The 24457-nt window shown below is 36.4% G+C and overlaps 1 protein-coding gene across 1 annotated transcript; it reads right to left on the minus strand.

Annotated features, from left to right (window-relative positions):
• Window positions 1–12104: 12104 nt before the first annotated feature.
• Window positions 12105–19996, minus strand: LOC311435075 (uncharacterized protein). Its single transcript, XM_084515722.1, has 5 exons — window positions 19781–19996; window positions 17812–17947; window positions 17116–17222; window positions 14057–14152; window positions 12105–12376 (listed from the first exon to the last, which is right to left on the minus strand). The coding sequence occupies exons 2-5, from the start codon at window positions 17855–17857 to the stop codon at window positions 12311–12313; spliced, it is 315 nt and encodes a 104-aa protein (XP_084371848.1). The 5' UTR covers window positions 17858–17947; window positions 19781–19996; the 3' UTR covers window positions 12105–12310.
• Between the last annotated feature and the right edge of the window lie 4461 nt (window positions 19997–24457).

Here is a 24457-nt window from a genome sequence, read left to right on the forward strand (position 1 = left end):
AAAAAAAAGTAGAACTGCATAGCTCTGGCTCCATTGTGCCTAAAACTCCTGTCTGAGAAGTGCATTACTCAGCTTTCTTGTTTTTCTGAAAGCCTTCAGTCTTTAGGTCACTACAGCTTCTAATGCCTGACAAGTAATGACTAATCAGGAACCTACCATTAGTATGTCTGGGTGAAAAATGATATTTGCTGCCCCTTGGCAAGTTCAGGATCTCAAGAAATGTTCCACATTTTAGAGATGACATTCATTCATGACATTCATCCTTTTTTTTTTTTTTTCCTGAAAACTGAGTTGGACCACCTAATTCTTAAGCTTTAGCTTAAATCACCTAGATAAAAGGCCAGGGATTTAAGACAACCACAAGCTGAAAAAGGAGGGACACCAGTTCTTTGTGTTTTCAAGGAGATCTGGAACACCTGTTACAAGTGTAGCTCAGCATTCACATGTGTGCTCCTATTTCAAATGAAAGAGATTTAAAAAACAAAACAAAAAAACTGCTTGTGTGCTTGAAACATTATGGTTTTGATAAAATGTCAATCTCTGCATGTTTGATGCAATAATATTGCAAAGAACACTTGCATTACTTTTATGCAATGTCCATCTTTTGATATTCCTATAGCGCTGTTGTACTTGCAGTGACAGACAATACAACTGCCTCTTCAGGAGTTTTTCAGCAAAATCACATACTAATAGCACCCGTCTGGCTCAAAAGTACAAGGTCATTCAGATCCTTTTCAAATATATTCTTCACCAAGGGCAAATGCTTCTAGAAGCAACCCCCTAGGTTGTTAAAACAGCAGTTCATCCCTTATGGCATGTCAAAGGCACAGACATTTGGGGGAGGGAAAAAAAAAAAAAAAGACATCCTTATTACATTTACTTGCATGAAAAATACAAATCTTTCCTTTGTGCTTCTAACAGAAATGTTTTAATTCCATTAAAGGTTTAATAACTGCATCTTTATCAGCTGTTATCATTTCTCCTAACATAATAGGGCAGAGGATGCAAGATGTTTTTATAGCCATTTAAATAATGTCCTTAAAAGGGGTTAAACTATGCACAAATTATTCTCAACAGCCTTAACAAACATTTGCCAAAATGGAAGAGGTGTGGTTTTGTTTTTTTACTAACAAGAAAAGGTTCTTTCAAAAGAGATTCAATTTCATAATCAACATAATTAGAGTAAACAAAGGAAAAGACAAGATATTGGAATTCTTTTCACTTTGCTGACCTTTTCATTTAGGGATTCATATTGAGAGTACTTAAATGAAACAATCAAGGTATGATCTTTTTAGTGTACTGTATTTCATACCACAAAAACATGAGCATAAAAAATAAAGGCTTATATCAAGGCTTATATCTTAGGCAGAGCTGGTATGGGATAACTAATGACATCTGGGTTTTCATTTTAATGTCAGGGGACAGTCTTAAAAGGACAGCCTGAAATACCCAAATTAGAAGAGTTACAAGCATTGTCCTACTATCAATAATTACCTCTGAAGACCACTAGTAAGGATGAAGGTAATCTCCTACAAGTCCCAGCCATGTGGCCATGGTCTATTACTGCTGTCTGCACACTGTTTTTTTCTTGCTGTGGTTAAAAGAGCCCTAAAGTCCTGCTTGAGATGCCTGCTTTGGATAAAACAATTCCAGACAAATTATACTTTCTTAAAAACAACATTAAAATAAACAACAAAAAATATATTACTAAATATTGTAAAGAATTTAATGTAAAGAAAAGTTTAACACTTCCTCCCATCAATGGCACCTCCACTTCATTCAAAGCCAGCCACCTACCAGTTCATAGGACAAGCTAGGGCAGTGGAGTGAATTTGATTTCCACTCATACCAGAAGCTGAAATCAGTGTAATGAATGTGATGAGAGAATGCATTAAAAAAAAAAAAAAAAAAAAAAAAAAAAAAGAACCATATAACAGCATGCATTACCTTGAACAGTCAAGTTTTAGCCTTACTTCTGCTACAGAATTAAATTCTGTAACTTCTATGTTACACTGCCATTTTACAGTTACAGGGGTCTCTTAAGGGGTCCCAAGTCTTTTCCTAGGTCACTTTGTGCTCCTCATTTTATGGTCCCCATTTGGACCATTTAACAGGTAAGGTGAGAACTTAGGGTTACCCCTCAAATTCCATGGTATTTTTGGTACCAGGTCACTCCCTAGTTCTACAAAGTGTAACAAATAATGGAAAAAAAAATACCTTGGGTTAAGCATTGTTTGGGAGTCCCAACAACAGTCAGCCTTTTACTTTAATTCTTCAATCTATAAAACAGATATAATTTTCTATAATAGGGATATACTGAAGTTAAATTAATAAACATCTATGACAGTCAGCAAGAGTATAGAAAAGATAATGACAACATTAGTATTTACATTCAGGAATAGGTTTGAGTTTTGCAAAGGAAACAAAAGGAAGAGCCTTGTCTCAACTAAAGAAAAATAAAGTAAATATCAGATCACTACTCATTTTGTGGGTACTAGCCATTCAGAGTATTAAATTAGTCAGGGACCGTGACAAAGGTTATATGAGATCTTGTAATTAAAACATTTCACTTTCACATTATATACACTGGAAGTGGACATATTAAGACTGCAAAGACAAACCTACTAACATTTCTCAACATTTGTATTCTTGATTTTTGCAGCCTTGAAGTTATCCAAATGTAATCTTTCATCATGTCATATCATTGTTTTTATTCCACCATTATAATTGCATTCGTAGTCCAACACAATCAACTTTCGTCCACTGATGGGGATTTCAGCACTTCACAGGAAGCCTTTATGCTGTACATCTCAAAAGGAGTTGAGATAACTTTGATATTCTTTACGCTGGGCTCATCACGTTTTGGTCATGGAAAAGAAAGAGCTTTGAATCAATAAGTGTAAATACATTTCTTCATAATACAAATAATGCAAACCCAGAGAAAAATTGATAAATTGGGCTTTTATACTCCATTAAATAGGTAAAATATATGAATGCCAATAAAAGTACAATAGTGTAATTTAGTAGAAAATTAAACTGTAAAGCCTAGATCCTCAAAAGCATGTTGGCACCTAATTCTCACTGAAATCAGTGGGATTTAACGACTTAAAATATCTTTAAAATGTGTGCTTTTTTCCCCTATTTTGCATTTTGTTTTTGAATGATCAGTGATGCAGATATTATGACCACATTTGAGGGTGAACACACTATTCACCTTATGCACTGGGATCAACGCCAGTAGCCAAATACCTTTTTGTATTAGTAACCAATTTTGTTTTTGATTACCATAATATTTTTGTAAGGACTGAGGAGGAGGAAAGTAAGCAGAAACAGAAGACACCACTGACGACAAAAAAAGTTTGGTAAATAAATACAAAATACATTAAGAACACAAAGGGATTTAATCTTCTCATACGTTGTAGCAATCAGTTTCTTTCTTGAAGGGTGGTATTTCATAGATTGCAGAGATAAAAATAGTAAATGTAAAAAATATCCATCCATTTCAATTTTCCTGGACATTTTCCTGGTTGTCCATCTCAACAAAATTGTGTATACTACACCCAAGAATATTTTAAAACTCAAGTTTCTTCTTCACCTTTTTGCTGTGTGTCAACATTTGGTTATTTTGTTCTTGGCTTACATAGAATCACAGAATAGTCTGGGTTGGAAGGGACCTTAAAGATCATCTAGTTCCAACTCCCCTACCATGGTCAGGGACGCATGGATTGTGTCTTTCAGTCTGCTGTTCTCAACATCTCAACACATAAAACCATATCTATTTTACAGACCAGGCATCAAAACACTGACACACTAGAGGAGCAGAGGCATCAGGTACCCTACTGCTCATGGAAAGTCCAAGGTTAAGCATTAGTCTCCTAAACAACGCATGGAAAGAGTCTGCAGTCCAACTTTGGGATTTGGAGGGTAAATAACTTAGTCAGGAGTTAGTTCGAGCTAATGCTAAATAATTCCTCTCTAGGAATGAAGGAATGCTATTTATTTTTTTCTCTCTTGACCTTCTCCTGGAGTTAGCTCAGCCTTTTTCCCAAAATACAGTTGGAAGACATTTGTACTACAGATCCTGCTTCCCTTTGTCCAATATCAGTGGATAAAGCATGCAGCTAGCCTGTGCAAACATACTTTTAGTCCCTTTCTCTAGCTGTGAGGAACTTGCAGTTCCAGGTGAATTTCTTAATGACAAAGATGCAGAATGTCATAATATGTGATGGTTGTAGCACTGTTGAAGCTGCATCATTTTGATTGGTAAAATATAGAAAGAAATAGTAAGGGTGAGCATGAATGGTTAAGTGCGCTCATAGGAGGAAGAGCTGTGAACCAGTTTCTGCTGCCTTGTATGCTTAATACAAGACTTAAACATTCATTGAATTCAGATAATATTTACTTAAGCCATTAGTCAATATTTTCCTCATTAAGGACAGCAGAATTTGACCCATTCTACAATCAATCCAGCTGCACCATGTAAATAACATAGTTTTCTAAATCACATCTTTCATATAGAAGGATTCCTTAAGCAAATGGAATGGAATTTACAGATGCAGTACACATAATATTTAGATGTATTATTAGCTCCATCAGAAAAAAAAAAATAAAAAATCCTGAAAGTTAACAAAATTGATTGATGCTCCCTGACTGGAAGTGCCTGTAATTTTTTGCATGATAGCAATATGGAATGTGTTAACTCCGTGAACACCAGTGTCTCCTTTACAACTGCCGTTGCTATTCTAACCACATTATCAACCTCACACATGTTTACCTCAGGGATATTTAGACAGCCATAATTGACTTTTGCACAAAAACAAAGCTGCAGGCAAGGTTTAATCCTTTTGGGTTTGCTGTCTCACTAAAATAAATAAGTATCTAAAAGAATTTTAACCAGATCAAATATAAAGTCAGAGGATGGGGTGGACTTGTTCGGTGTTTTTAAATTTTGTATTTCTTGAAATTTTAATAATTCATGTCTGGAAGTGAAAAACCCCTTAGCACATTACAAATAGAGAATTCAGCATTCCAACAACATTTCTCTAATTGTTATTTAATCTTGTCAGATTCCCACGTGGAGGTGGAGTTTAAGAAAGCCTCATTGCTATACTGATATCACACTAAACTTCAGTTGATAAGGTTAATGACAGGTAGCACTGATGGCACATAAACTCTAGGTGAGTTTAATCTTGCTTCACATGGTAGGTGGCTAAGGCTAGAGTTAATAGCTACTTTAACCCAGTGTTACCAGGAAAAGAAAGCAGTCCTATGCTGCTGTTACTCATAGTCTTTTATTCATATCCTGCTCATGTCCTTGCATTGATACCAACATTTGCACAACTATGTGGTAAGTTGTTTCTGTGAACTGATCTGGCTGAAAACTAGTCATTTTTCCCCAGGTTAGTTTTAACTAGACAACTCAGTGCACTTCGCACCTTGTGATGAATGGGTGAAGAAGGGGGAAGACTCCAGGACTGTTTCTTCTTAAGCAGGGCCAGCTTAAACTGATGTTTCATCTTTGTCTTCAGATAGGTGGAGAGAATCATATACTAGAGTTGCATCTCTTTTCTTCACTGGCAACAAAGGAAGCTCAGAAAACTAGCTAAAGACTAAATGCCTAATTGCAGATGGTTGAAGTGAGAGGAATCCCAACCTCGAGCACAGTAGTTCACACTAGGATGAAAATTCAAATCAAGGTATTATTTTAAGAGTTACCTCTTAATATAGATAGTCTATGCTATCAAACAGATAAGTAAGAGACTTTCTGGGATAAAATCCTTGCTCCATGAAAATGAACATCTACCTGTTGGCATAAAGGATATTAGAATTTCATCCTAGGGTTCTGTGTTTGATCTTGCTTTTATCCATTGCTTGCCTCTTAACCAATCAATTAATATTCCTGTTCTTTCTCTGTATGCATAGTGGTGATTATAGGGACTGTATTTGTAAAATGCTTTCTAATAGTATGCAAGAAAGAATTATTTAAGTGTTAAGTATATTAATATCTGCTGACAACTCATCTCCTGTGTTAGGAAAGCAATTATAGAAAATGTTATATATATTTCTATGCAGATAAGTCTAGATTTAAGTATAAAGATTGGAGGGGGAAAAAAAATGCTTCATTCACTATTTCATATATGAAACTTTGTATAAAAGCTTTTGTAAACTGTTCTCTGACATATGTTAAGAGTTCTATTCCCTGCAAGAACAAGAGAAAAAAAAAAAATTCAACTCAAACCATAAACACACAAGGGTATATAGTTAACTTTCTTTGTTATGGTCTAGCACTAGTGGTAATTGTGGTCCAACTGAATGTATAAGGGGAAACAAGCAGCAGCTAAACCAAAGAATTCTGTTTCTAGACTCAGATAAATAGGAAATTATTTATTTTCTAAATATAGAAATTTTAGATGTTCCTTGCAGATACAATATTTTTAAGCAAACTGGGGTGGGGGGGTGCAGAAGGGTATTGTAATAAGTCATGCATGATATTACTGTTTTAATCAGAAACTAGAACTTAGGTATGGAAACCTATGAAAAGTTCATAGACAATATGGGATTTTCATATTTTAATTTTACACATTTATCCCTGAAAACCTTTAAGATGACAATGAATAAAAGATGTTTGAACTGTATTCTTTGTATTACTCTTGCTTTGCAGAATGAAGAACAATTCTTATGTGTTATTAGGATATTGAATACACAGATAATATTAGAGCAATTAAGTAGTATTGGGAGAGGAAGCAAAAAGTCAGTCCCATGGAAATCTGTGGCTAAACTTGCTTCCCTTCAAGGAATTCAAATACCACTCACAAAACATGACAAGAAAGGGTCATAAACACTTCGATATTCAAGGCTGTAGATGGCTGAAACTAAGATGGAAGCTATAAGGAAGGCAACAGCAATTGAACTGAGTTCTGATATATATATATTTATATATTTATATATATATATATATTATTTTGTCAAGGACGGAGTGACATGTGAGATATCCAACAAGTCAAGCTGTAGAAAAAGAGGTCAAAAAATGGTATCCTGTGAGTACAGAAATCCATAAGAACGTCAACTTTAATAAAACATACACTTTCAATATGTGGCTATAGCTGAAAGCTCAGAAAAAGTACAAAGTTAAGCCTGGTATGTATGTTAGAAGAAAATATGTGTTTCTCTGGCTGATTGTACCCTGCAGTGGTGAGAATCTCAAATAACTGTACTTGATGAGTGAAAATAAGACAGTGTTCTTGTGAGATATATATCCATAAACATCTTAATTTCTTTCATCAGTCACAGAGCCATAGACTGGTTGTGTTTGGAAGGGATATCTGGAGGTCATCTGGACCAACTGATGAAGGGACACAGAGAGCCAGTTGCCTAGGACAATGTCCAAACAGCTTTTGGATATGACCAAGGATGAAACACAGAACTTAAAATCACAACTCCAGAACTTATTCCTCCTCTGTGGTTTATCTTCCAGTAGAAGGACATGGAAGACTTTTCAAATTTCTTCTAAATCTCCTCAAAAAAATCTACAGTATATTAAGTCAATATGGCATATAGTGTTGGGAAAGATCTGTTAGCAAGATTTTAGCATCTTTTTCTCATTAAGGGTGCAGCAGAACCCCATGAAGATGGGCAAATGGATGCAGCAACACATCTGTAATGAGTTTGAATATATCTTGGTCCAAACACTTGTACAAAAATTAAGCTAGACAGGTTGAAACTAAAATAGAGGGACTGAAAATACAAGCTGAGCCAGTGTTGAACCATTTGCTTCAAAGAAGGCATGAAGAGCTGATACCACTAAAGCTACTGCATTACAGATAAAGACAGATTATTATTCATCACTAACATTTAATATGTCGAAATTTTTCTCATATATTTATATAGTTACAGACAACTGGAAATAATTCATACTCTCTTAGATTCTTAAAAGATGGATTACTCTTATTTTGGAGTATTATATGTCACCACAAGTCTAAAATCATTAAGAGGTGGTCACCTCTTATTACAGCAGTTCTATAGCAAACTCAGAGTACTTGCAAAGCTGAGATTTGTTTTCTTGTATATGAAAAGATAGCAATCTTTTCTCTATATTTTAAATCATATGTGAAGTGGTATTACATTTTAGGAATATTAAATCAAGTCACTTTTGCATTGGTTGTAGAAGTTGCCATTCACTGTGCTGCTATGATTTAGGAATGAAACGGTAGAAGCAGCAATTTAGCTAAGTAACATGTAAAATATTCCTTGCTTGTGAGCAATACTGAAGGTTAGTAGGTTATCAAGTTGTTACATTTTCAACACAAATTTCTAAGAAATATCAGAAATGCATACTCGGTAGTGGCAAGTTGTGTAATGGAGTGGACTACATACTTAAATCCTCAAACAGAGAAAAATCAGGACACAAAAGCATCTAAAACATCCTCTAGAGCACAGCCAACTAAAGTCAGTCTGCTGCTATGCCTACCTGTTTATTAAGAACACCTAAACTGAGGACAGCACATCATTGCTGATATTTCTTTCGTTATGGAAATTTACTTTTTAATAAACAGATGAGTATAAACAGATGAGGATAAACAGAGGAATAAACAGATATGAGGAAGTTATACTCCCATCTCAAAACCATCACACACGAGTTAGAACATTTATATTTTGATCTCATTGAGTCTGTTTTTCACATAGGCTATAAAACATCTGGTCAATTGAGAACTACTCTGTTTTTGAATAAATAATCAATTCCTTGTATGCAGTAATACATGTCTGTTAATAGCATCACAAACATACTAATCTTAACCATCTACTTACCAACATAGTTTTCCATGTCAACATGTGTGTAAAAACTGTGGTTGATAATGGCTGGCCAACCACTTTAGGGTGTGAGAAAAAACTCATAATGAAAGACTGCCCTGGAATGTGCACAACTACCAGCTTCACAAAGCAGTAAGTCTCTTATATTTACCTGTCTTTGCTTCTCATGTAAATTTCTGCCACATAGTAGATCAGTAGGGTATTCATCTGGCTTCTGGTTCTCTCATATGCTACCCAGAGCTCATCTATTTGTTTGCAGGGTGGCTGCTGGCCTTCCCCTCCCTATATCCTTTGTACCATTTCCAGCTGCCCTGAACAGGGATCAATAAGTTACCAGTCTGTGGTGCAATCAGCTTCCTAGCTCATTTCTGCTCTTTCAAAAAAGATCTTTTTCTTACTCTTTTTAAATTTTTTATTACCCAGATCGATACAATCAGAGTTGTGCTCCTGTCTAGCCTCCACTTGCCAGAGACAGCCAGCATGGGGACCTGCTGGTCTCTTAGTAATGTTGATGTCAAGAGGGTGATTTTTTCCCCCACACTAAGTTCCTCTTAATTACTTCCTCTGAGATGCTGAGGGTGGCCTTGCTTCCATCCTTCATGACTCACTGTCTCTGTCCGGGCATGTCTGCTTTATAAAATGATGCCTTCCAATTTTAGGCCCATTTTTTTTCCCCACAAGTAGTGAATGCTCTGTTAATCTTTAGGAATGATCCTCCCAGGAAGGCTGTAACTTCTATTTTAAGGAAGATTTCAGTCTGGGTGAATGATTTTTATGACTACCGTTAGTACTATTTCTAATCTGCCTTTGTTATCTAAGGTTTGGGAGAAGGTCATGGCAGTTTAAATTCTGGACCACCTTGTCAGAAATCATCTGCCTGAGGAGTTTTAGACTGTCTGCTCATCCTGTTAGAGAACTGCATTACTCCAGGTGTGTTCTGGATTTACAGAAACCCTCATATTTGATGGTGGAATTTTTTGTTGATATTCTGAATATTCAGCAGACTTGATATATTTCCATCCTCTCTATACTTTCAAAAAAACCCTACATTTTTTGTAATTCCAGTATACACTTTTGCCTAACAGGTGACAATTGAGAAGTTTATTTCTAGAAATTCTAAGTAGGAAGAAAAAAAGTGTTTTCATTGTTGTTCCAACAACTAGTAAATAAATCATCATAGATAAAATGAGTTTCATTTCTGTTAAAGTACTGCCAAAATTATTTTCAATAATAATAATACTTCCAATAATTCTGAAATCAGAGTTCAACCAGGACTGGAGTATCATTTTCCCTGAAAAAATGTTAATTTTTCATCCAAACCATGGAAAGGGGAAAGAAAAGTTAAAGAAATCTGAGAAGGTAAAATTAAATTTGTTTGAAACAATGATTCTAGATTTGTATAAACACCACAGCTCCTTAAAAAAATTCTCTGATTTCTCCCAGTGTCATCTTATTCAATGAATTGCAGCTCCCTTCCAATGTAGTGCATTTAAGAGATCCAGTTCATCTAATAAATTTATAAATATACTTTTTAAAAAATGGAGTTAATATTTCAGTAACATACCAAATATATTTTAGAAAGTTTTGTCTGCTGTATTACCAAAATAAATATATGTCTATAAAAAAATTGCTCATTTAATGTTCAGGTTTTCTTGTGTAAACTTGAGGAGATTTGAATTATGCTTTAAGGAAATTCATTGAAAACACAATAACTTTCCTAAAAAATATCAATTTAAGTCTAATACAAAGCAGAGCAACATTTCAAATTTAGGTAGATTAAATCTACTGGACATCTGAATCTAATCCAGTATGTACCTTATTAAAAAATGGATACTTAGAAAAAAATGAGTAATAATTTATGTACATAAGTTTAGGTAGCAAAGTCTGAAAAATTACCTAAAAGTCTATGTAAAAGAAGGGAGAAAAACAATAACAACAATAAAAGACAAATAGCATGCATCCACTTTGGCTACTTCTGATAGATGACTGTGATAAAATAAAGGCACTAGGTCAGAAGAAATTCTTTGCGCCGAGCTGTCCACTACCAAACTGAAAGCCCAGGTGGCAGCTTGAGAACCATGAAGACTAATTTTTTCCATGTCGAGTGCGGTACAGGTGTCCTCATATGCACTGATCTCAGATGAACAATTGATTTTGAGATGAAAAGGGGGAAGCAGCCTCCAGAACAGCACAAGATCCTTGTTTACTGCATTTCACAGTAAGCATGCGTAAACACAATTCAAAAAATTACTGTTGAAAAATCAAATAGAATCTATCTTTAAAATGATGTCAGAGGGGGAAAAAAAATCTCATGCAGAACTACAGAGGATTTCCTTTGAATTTTATGTAATGAAAAGCAGCAACTGCACCTAGCTTCACAGAAGCATATGTCACCACAGAGGAGAAACCCACATCTAATTATTTACCAGAAAATGGCCTCTCTGACATAAACAGGGAAAATTGTTTCATAAATCAATTTTGCACTAACCTTCTAAACAAAAACGCACCACACAGTTGAGATGCAATTACTTTGCCTTGTACATCACAGGATGAGGTGACTTGATATTCAAGGGAAGGAGAGGTGAGAGTTGCTCTTTGTTCTCTGCACTGAACATGACAATCTATTATCAGAGAAATTATAAACATTCACAGTAAATACATTGTCCTCGACCCGCATGCACAAGCTTGCCTTCAACCCCTCCAAGTGGTATTTCTTCACACCAGGGCCAGCGTGACAAGCTCAGCACCATTAGGAACCACTGGCTATGCTTTGCTTATTCCCCTCCCACAGATCACAACAGATTAATAATGTAGACCCACCCTCTCTGTTGTGTATGTGTTTAATGGACATTTGCATTTGCTTTCCAGAAGCTTCCTGAGTGACAACCACTCAGGAAGAAGCCCTGATTTTTAACTTTTCTATTATTATATTATCTTTTTCAGATAAGAAAATAAACATAAGTATAAATCCATGCCTGCTTCTGAAGAAAGAAGAGTGTTACAAGCACTAGCATTTATACTGTCTTACTATTACTGTATTATTTTTCCCATTTCCTTAAATTGTGTTAGGATTTTAATAAAGAGATACACAAAGGAAAAGCTCTTACCCAGATTTCATACAACAGTATGAAAAAAAACAGTGAGGGTTGGCAGGTGAGAAGTCAAGCTATCAGCTTATAGCAATCACACCATGCAATTTTGAACGGATCTCAAACATTCTTGCTTCCTCATATTTTGTTTAGATGTTTTCATTTTCCGGGAGCATGCTCTAGTCATCACTACCACTTTTGTCCCTTTACCACACTTGTTTTACATCATACGGAAATTTGCTTGACTTTGTCACTCCATGTGACAGGGATGGTTTGGCTGAAATTCAAATGAACCTGAGTTTATTTAAAACCTGATTTTCATAGCATAGTTTTCTTAGAAGGTGAGCAAGAGCAACTCATCTGCAGAGCCAACTGTGAGCCCAGCAAGTCTGGAGATGCCAGAAAGCTGCTTTTTACCAACATCTTGCTCCAAACAGAAAAGCAAGAAGCTCAAAGGAAGTGTTTTCTTGATGAGAAACCTATAAAACAATAAATAAAGGATTAGAAAGATGTTGAAAATGAAGGTATTAACATGGGAATACACAATCAGTGTAGACGGAGGAAGCTGGTGGGCTTACCAAAGATGGTATCATTTGCATAATACATCAGTTTGCAATTTACTGATAATAAACATGGAAATAAATGTCTGTGGCAAACCTCGTATTTGCTTAAACCCTAGCTCATTAAATAGTCGATATCAAATTACTAGCTGTTAACCTAGGTAATGTTAGTGTGGGAGGGGTTACAGTTATAAAAATGTTTGGCTTCCTCCTGACAAATCCAACACCAGCGCACCAACTAACAATTTCTTTACTTTACTACTAATTTTGGTTTTAAACCTCCATAATTACTTTAGTAGAGTGTTGTGATAAACCCACCTCGGATTTTGAATATATAACCTTGTATATGGCTATATCATTTGTAATTTATAATATTAATCTTTTTAAATCTGAAGATAAATTAATAAATACCATTACTGGCATGAAAAAGGTGAATGACAAGAGCTGAAATATATTGATTGTGGCCACTTCATCATCTGATGTCAAAGTGAAAAGCACTGTGCTTTTCTCCATAACGTCATCCTATTCCACTTTTGTCCTTATATATATTATGTCTGCCTTTTTCCTTTTTTTTTTTTTTTGGCTTGTGATATGCATTCAATTAAGTAATAGCACTCCAGATGTGGTAAGTGCTTTGCTCTAGTTTTACACCACAGTACAACGTGCCATGTATTAGCAAACTAGACAATGATCTGATTTATTGTGTGTATCACTCTAAATGTGAAAACACTGCTCATAAATTGTATTTTTTGTACATATCACTTAGTCTATCACTGCTATTACCTGACTTTAAAAACCGTAGCAATTACATAGTGAAAACAACTTGAAAGTTCATGGCATCCTGCAGGAGACAATGCATTGTAATGCATATCCTCAATTCTCTGCAGGATTCAGCAGATTACAAATCTGTCAGGGTAAAGTCTGCAGGGAAACTGTACTTTTCAACTGTCTGTGCTGTATATAATCCACATTGTATGATGCAATAAGATATAAAATTGTCAGATGAGCCTAAAGTTCTTCTCGGTTTACTTAAAATTATATGTGCAAAGACAAGGAGACTAAAAGCTTGTAGAGCTTGTACATTTCTGGAGCTGAAATCATATTGGCAACATGAAGCATCATAAATTTTAAACCATCCGCTGTCATGGCTGATTTTATGCAGGTGCTGAACAATAAGCATTTGTGCTGAAATAACACCATGTTATGTATCAGCCTGGGTAAGTGTTGGTCCACAGAAATAAACATACAACATTGCGAACACTCACAAGTAGATACATTTTAAAATAACTATAAATACTCAAAAATAAAACCTTAATAATACTGACTTTAATAAATCAATAAAGAATTTCACATATTCTGGACAGATGGTATTGTCCTACAACACTTCTTCAGAAAGTACACTGATACAACAACATCTTCAAATTTTGGCAAATGCTCATCTTGAGAGAATCATCAGCTCCAGCTGTAACTCAGATTCTGCTCCTTTCCCGGCTTCTGTCCACAATCCCTAGCTTAAGGGTTTTTAAAGTAGGATCATCTCTCACCCTGCTTGGAAACCACTCAGACAAACAGTAAAGCCCACAGAGCCGTGACCATTACCTTTGGTATCAGGAGAAGAAATGAGCAGCAAAGGGCAGGCTGGGGATAATAATTTTTGGATCCTGCTGCAGCCAGAATAGCTGTGTCTGTCCAGTCCTTTACACAAAATTTTGAAAGTTAGCTAGTTGCCTGAGGTGGGGTAGAGCTGCAAAACCTATCCCAAGTAATTTATTCAGAGGACAACAATTTCAATTCAAATACTCCATGTGGTGTGTGAATTGTTCCCACTGCACAAATATCATGCTGTGTAGAAATACCCCAGTTCACTTTTTTGGACCTGTGTGGGGTATTTGGCACCATAGAGGTACATGGCTCATTAGCTCAACAGCACCATTCGGGTTTGGATTGATGCTCCTCCTAGAAATGCAGGCAGCTCCTTGCAACCCCACACAGCTACCCTCACCCCTACACCTCTAAAGATGGGTCAGCTGCAGCCCAAGGCTGTGACAGAGAAGAGATGCCCAAAAGGAGACATTTCATGCTCACATTGATACTTAGTTTAAATAAATAAAACCTGAAAATATGGGATCCAGATGATTAAACAGATCATTAGGTGCAACTAGCTTCTCTACATGTGATCAGATCTGAAGAGACAGGTATGTGTAACACACACAGTATTGTAAGAGTGGGTTGGTTTTAGTGGAATTAACATCTGCTGCTCTTTGAATAACAAGAGACAGGGAAAAATGAAGGTTAAAGTGGGTATTTTAGTAAAATAAGGATATGCTCTTTAAAAACATATTCTTATCTAATGGCAACCATGCTCCAATTCAGAGGCTCTTCAGATTCTTTTTAACAAGACTGAATAACATAGCAGACCTGCTCTTTTATGCATTTATAGTCTGACAGACGTAAAACTTTTAATTGGAATGACTTCACATTTGGGTCATTATTTGAGGTTTAGAGGTGAAGGGGCCAAAAGGTGAGAACTTTCGTTGCACTGCTATTACCCACAGCCCATGCTGAGAAAGTGGCTCCAGAAATGAAAACCTGGGGGCCACACCTCGTACCTGTCCCTCTGTGGGCTGGCACCCCCTCCTGAAACCTGAGCTTGTCCCATGACTACCACATGAGATTTAGCAGGGCAACACTTGAGAAACACTGCTTATGTCAAAAGAATTCCTGCAGCCCTCTTGCACTCTCTCCATTTAAATATTTAGCAATAAGTTCAGTGCTTGTCAAAATTACTGGGTTTGCAGCCCTTTTATACCCAAGTAACACCTGGTAAATATAGGTAAATACGTGAACCCTGGCTGCAGGTCTGGCAGTGGACAGAAGTTCCCACACCCCATCCCATGCTCTTTGGTCAGGTGTTAGTGTTTATTGGGCTGATCCAGATCAAACGTTTATATTCACTGAGCACTTCTGCATTGTTTTAGATGAAAGAGTTATAAACTCACCCACAATTTAAGAAGTAACCTCTGATTTCATAGAAGGCAAGGTTTCTTTAGTTATTCTTGTAATGGGACCAAGGTTTTGTCTTAATAGTTAAGCTAGAACCATTAGTTAACTGACAGCCATAACCGAAAAACAGGATGATGAGTAAGGCTATTTGGGTGACTTTTTACCCTGATTTAGCTCTGGGAATGGGTTTGGAGCCATCAGAAGATTAGTCACCATCTGCAGATCCCCTTCCAGAGGCAGCTGTGCTGGTGGTGTGGGTTACTGATCCCGGCCCCACCTCTACGTCCCTCAGTACCTGCTATGCCAGTCTGCTGGCAAAACAGCTTGTCTAAGTGCTTCTGAGTCAGAATGAACCAAGTTAGTAGGTATTTATTATTTCCACTTCTTAAGGTGATTTGGCTCATTTTGGCATAGGTGGTTTTGGAAGCAATTACACCCACAGCTTGGCAGCAGGCCTGTGAGAGAGGCAGACTCGGCAAAGGGAGGACTGCAAAGGGTTGCCTGGGGGCAAGGACATCTGCAGCCGCCAGGTGGACCTGGGACGGGTGTACAAACACCTCGTCACCACACCAGCCCTCATTAGGGGAGCACAGCTTGTACTAATTACTTTGCTAGCTATTAGGAACTGGAAGATCAGTGGTAGCAAAACAAAAAAGGTTAACATGGTATTTGTCTAACCTTGGCAAGGCAAAAACAGTTCTACAGTAAAGACCTTACAATACATGGCATCAAGGAGCATAATAAGTATTACATTTGTAGGTTTATTCTTCTAACATGCAAGCACAGGGGCTCTTGTATGTGTCTGCAAGCCGAGTAGTTAGCATAAAAAGATTATGTCCTATTTGTACAACAAGAAATGGGCCATTCATTACTTTCCTATGGCATTACAATTGCCAGCCCTAATTGTCTGTCACTTTTTGGGTAGTAAATTACTGCTTCTTTAGCAAAGATTCAGATCCACTGGCCCTAGCAGCTCCCTTTTAAGCTTTCAACAGCGTACTTAGCCTAAATCATATAATAAAAGTTACATGGTAACAATGGAATTACATTGCTAGAAGTTTCATAAGAATTAATTTTCTAGAAAGATCTAAAATTCAGTCATGAAAGTGAGCAGCAACAAGCAGCCCCTATAAAGAATAGAGGAGGCCTAGCTGAACTATTGAAAGTCTCTGCTGTTAAACTCCAGGTAACACCTATGGAGCTTCAGTAGCTAGAAAAAATGCATTTGCTTTTGCCAGAGAATTTAACAAGGTAATCCACCTCCCAATTACATGAAATTAAAAAATAAATTGTGAGGGATCCAGGCTCAATACCTCAACAGCGGCAAAACCTTTGACTTCAGCTCAAGCTGAAAAAAAAAAGTCAACAATCCGAAAGCAACTGGATGTCAATCCCAACGCTCTTCTCCTGCAAGCATGAGTTGGAATGCTAGAAAATGTTTCAACCACAAGGGCAGAAAAACTCAGAACATCTTTTCAGAAATTCTAACAGGGCAAGACACATCACTGGTTTAAAACAAAGGAAAACTAACTCATAAGACAATCATCGTTGGTTGTGCTAGAAGGGAACATGACAATCCAGAAGGCCCCTCTCAGCCCAATTTTTATCTGTGTCATGTATCTCAGCTATTTATATCTGTGCAGGCATAAACTTACCTTGAGTCTGTGAGCAGATTGCAAAAGCAAGTGCACACAGCTTTCCAAGATGAAGGCCAACAGGTTTGATTTCGCTCCACTGAACGCCACCAGCAGATTTTCACTGACTTGAAGAGGAGTAAGATAGCCCTAAGTTACTGAATCAAACTGAATTACTAAATAAGATAAAAAAAATAGCCCTAAGTTACTAAATCATTGAAATACTTGCAGAAGAAAAAAAAAAAAAAAAGGTTCATTTTTTTCAAGAAAGCAACTAAAACAGACATAGAAATCGACAGAAAATTATCAGTAGCTTTGTTAAGACTTGTTTCTTTGTTCAAATATGGATGCATCAGTGTCTAGCAACATTTTCAAAAGCATGTAAGTGATTCAGGAACTTAAGACCATTATGCACTTTTGACAAACTTTTTAATCTAAATCAGTTCACAAAAAAATCTGTGAAAGTTTAAATGGATGGATGGACAGATGGCCGAATGGGTTTCTTTTCTGTATTACTTGCCTGCAGCTTCTCCCTCTGTTAGCTGCCTTTTTTACTCTCACTTTTTTTGGAATTAAAAAAAAAAAAAAAAAAAAAAAAGGCAGTACTCAGACATGCAGGCCATTTCAAAGCTCCAGTGGGTAGCAAGGAAATACTTTAGAGATCAGGTGAAATGAATTCAAGATGAGTGAAAATGCTCTTTGGTTCTGCTCTGCTACCTTTTACTGAAGAATCACTGCAGAGATGTGAATCATCTCCATCCATACTGTGCTTCGTTTCTTGCAGGCATTTTTCACAGATCTCTCCTGCTTCTTCTCTCTCCTGGTGTCAGACACTATGATTTTCCATTGGTCACTGTGGCATTAAGGGTTTTATTACCATTAGAACAAGTGTAAGAGAAAGGCAGCCTGGTGCAAAATAATAATAATAACAACAACAATAATGATGATATGTACTTCGTAACAGGAAGTAACAATTAGGTAATGAAGTCAGGAAAAAATGAGAAAGCCCAACTTCTATTCACTTGGATTACAGAAAGACAAAAATCCTTCAACCAACAAAATCTCTGCTTATAGTAAACTGAGAATACAATTACATTCAGGCAACTGGGCTCTTTGTCTTTTCAGGGAGAAATTTCCTTCTCAGAACAACAACAAAATAGAAAATAAGGTAAAAACAATATTTTATGAAGCCATTAATAATAAATCATAATTGTACAAGACACTAATAGAAACTGTTTCTCAGAGAAGACAAATATCAACATGATAAAATATTGTTTTTATAAAGAATATGAAACTTCAGTTCACCTCTCCTAGTTACCACCTTAAAATAAATAAAAATCGTGTCTTGAATATAATAACTGTGATTCCATTTAGAAAATCTAAATTACAGTGTTCAATAGAATTTCAGGAACCTATGAGTGTTCTCTGCATTCTTAAATTTAATTCCTTACTTTGGGGACAGTAACTTGTTTCTGTATTTATGATAAAATAGATGGCAGAAAATATGAGGAATGTATTTAAGAAATATGCATATTTTGAAGTAATGTATTTTACCTAAAAAGGAATTTTGTCTTCTTCATTAATGCATAATAGCACAGATGATCCCTTATATGGTATTAAAATTATATTTAAATTTTAATTTTTCACTATAATAGTATGCTGAGAAAATCATTTACCATTAACTGTTAAAGCCAGTTTCCAATCTATCGATTTTATAGTGCAGATCAAAAAAGAATCAAAATCAAATTTAAAGATACCCCTTTTTCTTTTCTACACTCTGTAGTTAACCTAGATACTTTTAGAAATGCCTCTGAAGTCTTTTAGACTCTCCAAAGAGAATTCAGCCGAACAAGGGCCTGACTGAGAGCATTAGGTAAAACTGGCAGGAAAAAAAAGCATGCCATTATTTCTGAGACTTCTTTATTTTTAATTTTGTTGGACAACAAAACTTGGTTTAGGGATGATATTGGGTTTTGTTCCAACAAACATAATCACAGTATGGGATTTTCTGATACCGTTTAATGTGTTTTTATAATGTTTCAAGCAAGCATTAGATGAACAGGGATGATGTTGAAGTGTTATTAGTAATGTGGACAATATTTTCAGGGCAATTAATTATTGTTGTTACTATTTTACGTGTGTTTTCTGAGAGATATTCTGTATACTATCATCCACAAAATTACTCCAAGTAAAGAAATGTTAGACACATGAAAAGAAAAAAAAAAAAAAAAAAAGTATTCATAGAGATTTTATCACCCATCATAGAATCACAGAACTGTAGGGGTTGGAAGGGACCTCGAAAGATCATCGGGTCCAACCCCCCTGCCAAAGCAGGTTTCACCCATGCTTTGGGCTTTTAAATAAGTATGAATGACCCAAGGATTTAGTTTATTCCTTCCAGAAATTAGGTAAGGACAACCTTTATATAAGGGATCTCTAAAAGCAAAGTTGCACTGGAAGTCAATTGCTAAATTGTTAGACTGATCCTTGACATACTTTGTGAACAGACTTAAGACTTAGGATCAGCTAAGAAAATTTCCAGTCATTTTTGAAGCAGCCTCTGTTTCTGAGCATGAGACCTTTTCATTTTTTTTTCGTTTCGTTCCTTCTTTCATTCCTTTTTTTTTTTTTTTTTTTAAATCAACATGGACACAGACATGTAAGATATGATATGTCTGATGCTTACAGCACCAAAGAGCAGTTCCAGGCATGTCCCTTTTCCTACCAGACACATGGCCACAGATTCCCACACACCACAGCCAGGATCTCCCTTGGGTCTGTGACATCTGTCCTGGTAGAAAACTGTGCTGTTCCTCCCAATAACTCACTCTTCTCAGGGCTACAGGAACTACTGTTGAAGGTCAGCACTCTGAGTTCTGCTGTGGAGACAAATCTGAGCCTCTTGTTCAGCCATTGAGTCTATTGTTCCTATTTTAGCTAATTTTCAAATTATCTCCTAACAGGAAAAGCAGAAGATGGAGACTACAACACATGGCACATGTATATCCACTTTCAGTCCCCAGGACCCCCCTTTGCAAATGAGATCTTGTACTTTATAGAGCTTTGTTTTCCCAGTAGTAAACTATTTAAATGAATAACCACATTTAAGCTACTCCTGGGGAAGAGCCAATTTAAGAAAAGCCATCCAGGAATTCACTGCAAATGAGATGCTGCCTCTCCAAAGACTCTGTTCCTTACCATCACAATGACAGGCTTGGGAATGACTTCTAAGAGAGAATACCAGAAAGCTGGGAATTTGTCCATTATAACTTAAAATTAAGATGGTTTGAATGACATAGACAAAAAGGGGAGTCCCCCTCCCCCACCCTCCCCCTGCCCCCCAAATAAAAAATAAACACATAAGTATCTTTCACAGCAAATAAAAAACAGTCACTCTGTTTTAAATACCGACAACAGTGAAATAGTTAAAAAGTTGTATTTTATAGAGTCTTTCCTTAGAAAATTGAACTAAATTATTAGGGCTCAATTCTTTGGAGCAATTAGCTATGAGACTCCTGTGGACTTCTGCATTGAATAACAAGCTTCTTTCCTTTTTTTTTTTCATCATTGTTGTTTTAATACTCTTACTATCATTATGTATTTATATTGCAGTTGATGTCAGTGATAAAGCTGCTATTGGTTCAGTACGTGAAGTACTGGAATGTCAGCTTTAAGATATAGTTTGAAACCCACAGTAGCATTTATTCATGGCTGATCTCCAGACATTGAAGCTTATACTGCATGACAAAAATGATGCCTAGCATTCACAAAAAAAATTCTAAAAAGCATTAAGTAGTCTCGTCAGGATCTGTCCATTCAGCTTCTTACCTGTTTGAATTGGTACAATGCAGAGGAAACAGCTGCTTAACAGAATCCTAAAAATAGTTTGAAGTATTAACTTGGGTTTGGATTTTGTTGTTGGTGGTGGTTTGTTTGTTTTATCTTGGGAGAAAAAATGTAATTCTTGTGGTGCACTATTTAGAATCAATCAATCCATACCAATGCACAGAAAAGTCTATCTCAGTGGTCATGTGATAGACTCACTCACACTTAAAAAATCCATCTTCAATGGGTTTACCGTCTAAAATGAACTGATGCTTAAGTATCTTTTAGGGACTTGGGGAAAATACTCTGTTAAGTGCTGGTTTTTATCATAATCTCTTTAGGTCTTCTCCATTCAGTTCAGCTTCCTCTTGCTAACTGCATACAAGCGTACATTATACAAGAAATGAAAACATTATCTACTGCAGTGGTGAGATGCCTTAAATTAGTCCAATGGTTTAACTTTCTGGTAAGGTTGTTCTAAATTCAAAAGCCAGCCACAATGAATATGTTTATTTTTGATGGATTCAGTAGTCATTACCACTGCATTCATCAATTGGAGGCATGTCAAGCGCACTGAAGTATATTAATTGCAACAGGTTAAATCAGCAGTCATCTATAGAATTATTCCTTTTCATTTTCTTTCTTGAACTAGTTGGCCTTGATACCCTTGATTGAATCACTTGAATGGTATTTTATTGGTATTTTTAATTTATGCCACTATTCTGCTAACATCCATCCATAAATGATCAGGGTTAATTTCCATCAGTGGACATTTGAGAAAAATTCATTTATTCTTTACTGTTTGCTCTTCAACAAGTGAAGGTGCTTCTACATCATTTTGCTAACCCTGGAATTTTGCCAGGCTCACTAGAATTTTCAACACCATTCACATGATGAAGAGTTGGGTGTATTGAATAAATGTATGCCTAACTGGCTACAATCTGTGAAGGAGATCCATTGCGTTAAAAAATAAAAATCTTTTGTTTCCACACATTCAAGTTGTTGATTACAACTCTCTTATCCACCAAACTGTAACCCCACATGGTACAAGCAGAATCTCAAATAGTAGAGCTTCTACTTGGCATAGGAGCTCTATATAACATTTTCCTTTCCTGAGTGACCACTGACCTGCTGACCCTATTGCCAGGAAGAAATAATAATTATATTACTGTTTAGCACCAAGGTAGAGGTCAAATCATAAATAGAACCATAAACAGTTTTACACAAATCAAAGCCTCCATCTTTTAGAACCTATTGAAAGTGTTAAGAAACGTGTTTTCAGAATATATTTTCCATTTGATTGTGGTGGAAATTTGGGAAAGTTGTTCTAACATTGTATATAATTTGATCTTCGACATATTTTTACATCAAGAGCATGTGCATGTCTGTTGGTTATACCATGACAATTAGCTAAGGATTCACCAGCCTGGCCACAGTCAAGAGGCAAGAGCCATCTTATAATTTAAAAAACTTTTTGATGTTGCCATTTGACTGACCTTTCTTGTGTTCTTAATGTCACACAAGTCAGTGAACTGAAGAGTAAAGTTCAGCTAAATCCAAAACTGTTCTAAGAGCACTATACATGCACTTCCTTCAACTTGGTTTTCTTGCTGTCGAGCATGACGAATTACTAGAGCACTCTGAAGTTTAGTGATGCAAAGCAGTCACTTGGATTCGCTTCCAAATTCAAATGAAGCACATTCTTCCCTAGATCTTGATAACATTTTTCAGAAATTATTAAATGATTTTCCTTCTGGTTTCTCTGAAATAAAGGTGAAACCAATTCAGAAATACACTTTGGTGCACTATACTAAAGTCATGCAGCCTCTCCTGCCAATTACCAAGAAGAAAGCTTATATGAAGACCTCCTATGTCAGTTTTATTATGAATACAGCTTATTCTTTGTCAGATATGGTAATTGCAGGTACAGCTATGCAGATAGATACAGACTACTAGAAACAACCCTTGTACATGCAACTTCCTAGCCCCACACAAACCAGCACGAGACAGAAAACATCAGGCTAACAGTCAGTATCACACTAAGACTACAAAATCTTGTGTAGAAACCTTCCCTTTTTCAGTGGTAGTTTCTTCCAAAATATCATTTCCAAGAATAAAACCAATATGATTGAGGAAGGCTACAGAAATTAAATACTCAGCTACTATTTTATCAGGACATGACAGCCAGATACTGATTTAAACTACACAAAACCCTAGAACTGAATTCTCACTCTGAAATATTTTTTACTGACAATTCTTCTGATTCAGACATTTTAAGAGTTCAACAGTCTGAAAACTGCTTCATTTCAACAGACAGGCTTTCAGATATGATACCTGAAAAAACATGATCAAACATTCTGGCTATCCGATAGGAATCTGTTCTTTTGTCAGTTCAGAGAGCTGTATGCAAGCCCAGGCTAAAGTTTCAATCACCAAAGCTGCAGAAGGCTTTATACAAAGCTTGTAGGCCATGTTTTCCAAAAACAGTCATCCACTAGGACTTTCTTTACATGTTTTTTTCACTACAGGACCTTTAAGTTGTATATCTGGCCAGATATACAGGTGTGTTAAATTTTCACTGGTACAGCAATGCCAAGGGAATGAACACTGCAACTATACTTTCATTCAAGGTGATAGAATGATAGACTAATTAGAGTTGGAAGGGACCTCATGGGTCTATCAGTCCAATCTACTGCTCAAAGCAGGGTCAGCTATAAGATCAGACTAGATTCTTCCAGTGCTGAATATCCCCAGACAGAGAATCTGTCTCTAGCAATCTCTCTGGACAACTTGTTCCAGTGCTGAACTGTTCTCATGGTGAAAAACATTTTGTCTTACACCCAGTCATATACTACTTTTTTTAACACATGCCCATTTGTTGCAGGTGAGTGGGATAAACAAGTTCTCATTGTGAAGTTAACCAAAATAAATATATTGAACTGAATCAATGATTGAACAGCAATGTCAGTCAAACACTCTATTATAGTTAAACATCAGTCAAACCCTCTACTACTTACTACATACTAATAATTAAGTTAGCTCAATGTATATAAATTGTCATTTAAGCTCAATATAAAGAAATGCTACATGCAAATAGAAATGTGACTTACCTTGCTGTGAACATCAGATGCTGGGTAAGGGTTCTCTCAACCTGCAGGAGTAACCTTGAGAGGTGTCCCTGCTCAAGGGGAGATCGCTGCAGTGCAGTCCTATGCCATACAGGAGAGCTCACAGGGCTCTGGTGGCTGCAAGTATTTACAGCATAAAGTTGTTGACTTGTAGTCAAATTTCCTTTTATAGTCATGCGGAAAGTTGTTTTTCTGTCTTTCTCTTATCACTAGTGTCCGAAATATACCAGTTCTGCACAGGAACTCATGTCCTTAGGCAATACAGTTTACAATATCCGTGTCTCCAATTAGGCCTGATAACCAGCAATGCCTGAAGCAGCCTACTGCTACCACAAAATGGGGTGTATGTGGTGCATGCGTATGTACATCCATCACACCACTGTATGTCATCGTGGTGCGTGGCAGGAGCA

Source organism: Aythya ferina (assembly GCF_964211825.1).
Source record: "Aythya ferina genome assembly, chromosome: 3".
NCBI classification, from domain to species: Eukaryota; Metazoa; Chordata; class Aves; order Anseriformes; family Anatidae; genus Aythya; species Aythya ferina.

Bases quoted from the DNA above. Each gene is read 5' to 3' on its own strand.
- LOC311435075 (XM_084515722.1), bottom strand. From the start codon at position 17,857: ATGGATGGAGATGATTCACATCTCTGCAGTGATTCTTCAGTAAAAG. The intron at 14,153-17,115 runs GTAAGTTTATGC...TTTTGTGTAAAG, and splicing joins AATCTGCTCACAGACTCAAG to GACTGGACAGACACAGCTAT. The intron at 12,377-14,056 runs GTAATGGTCACG...ATTGTTTTATAG, and splicing joins TTCTTCTCCTGATACCAAAG to GTTTCTCATCAAGAAAACAC.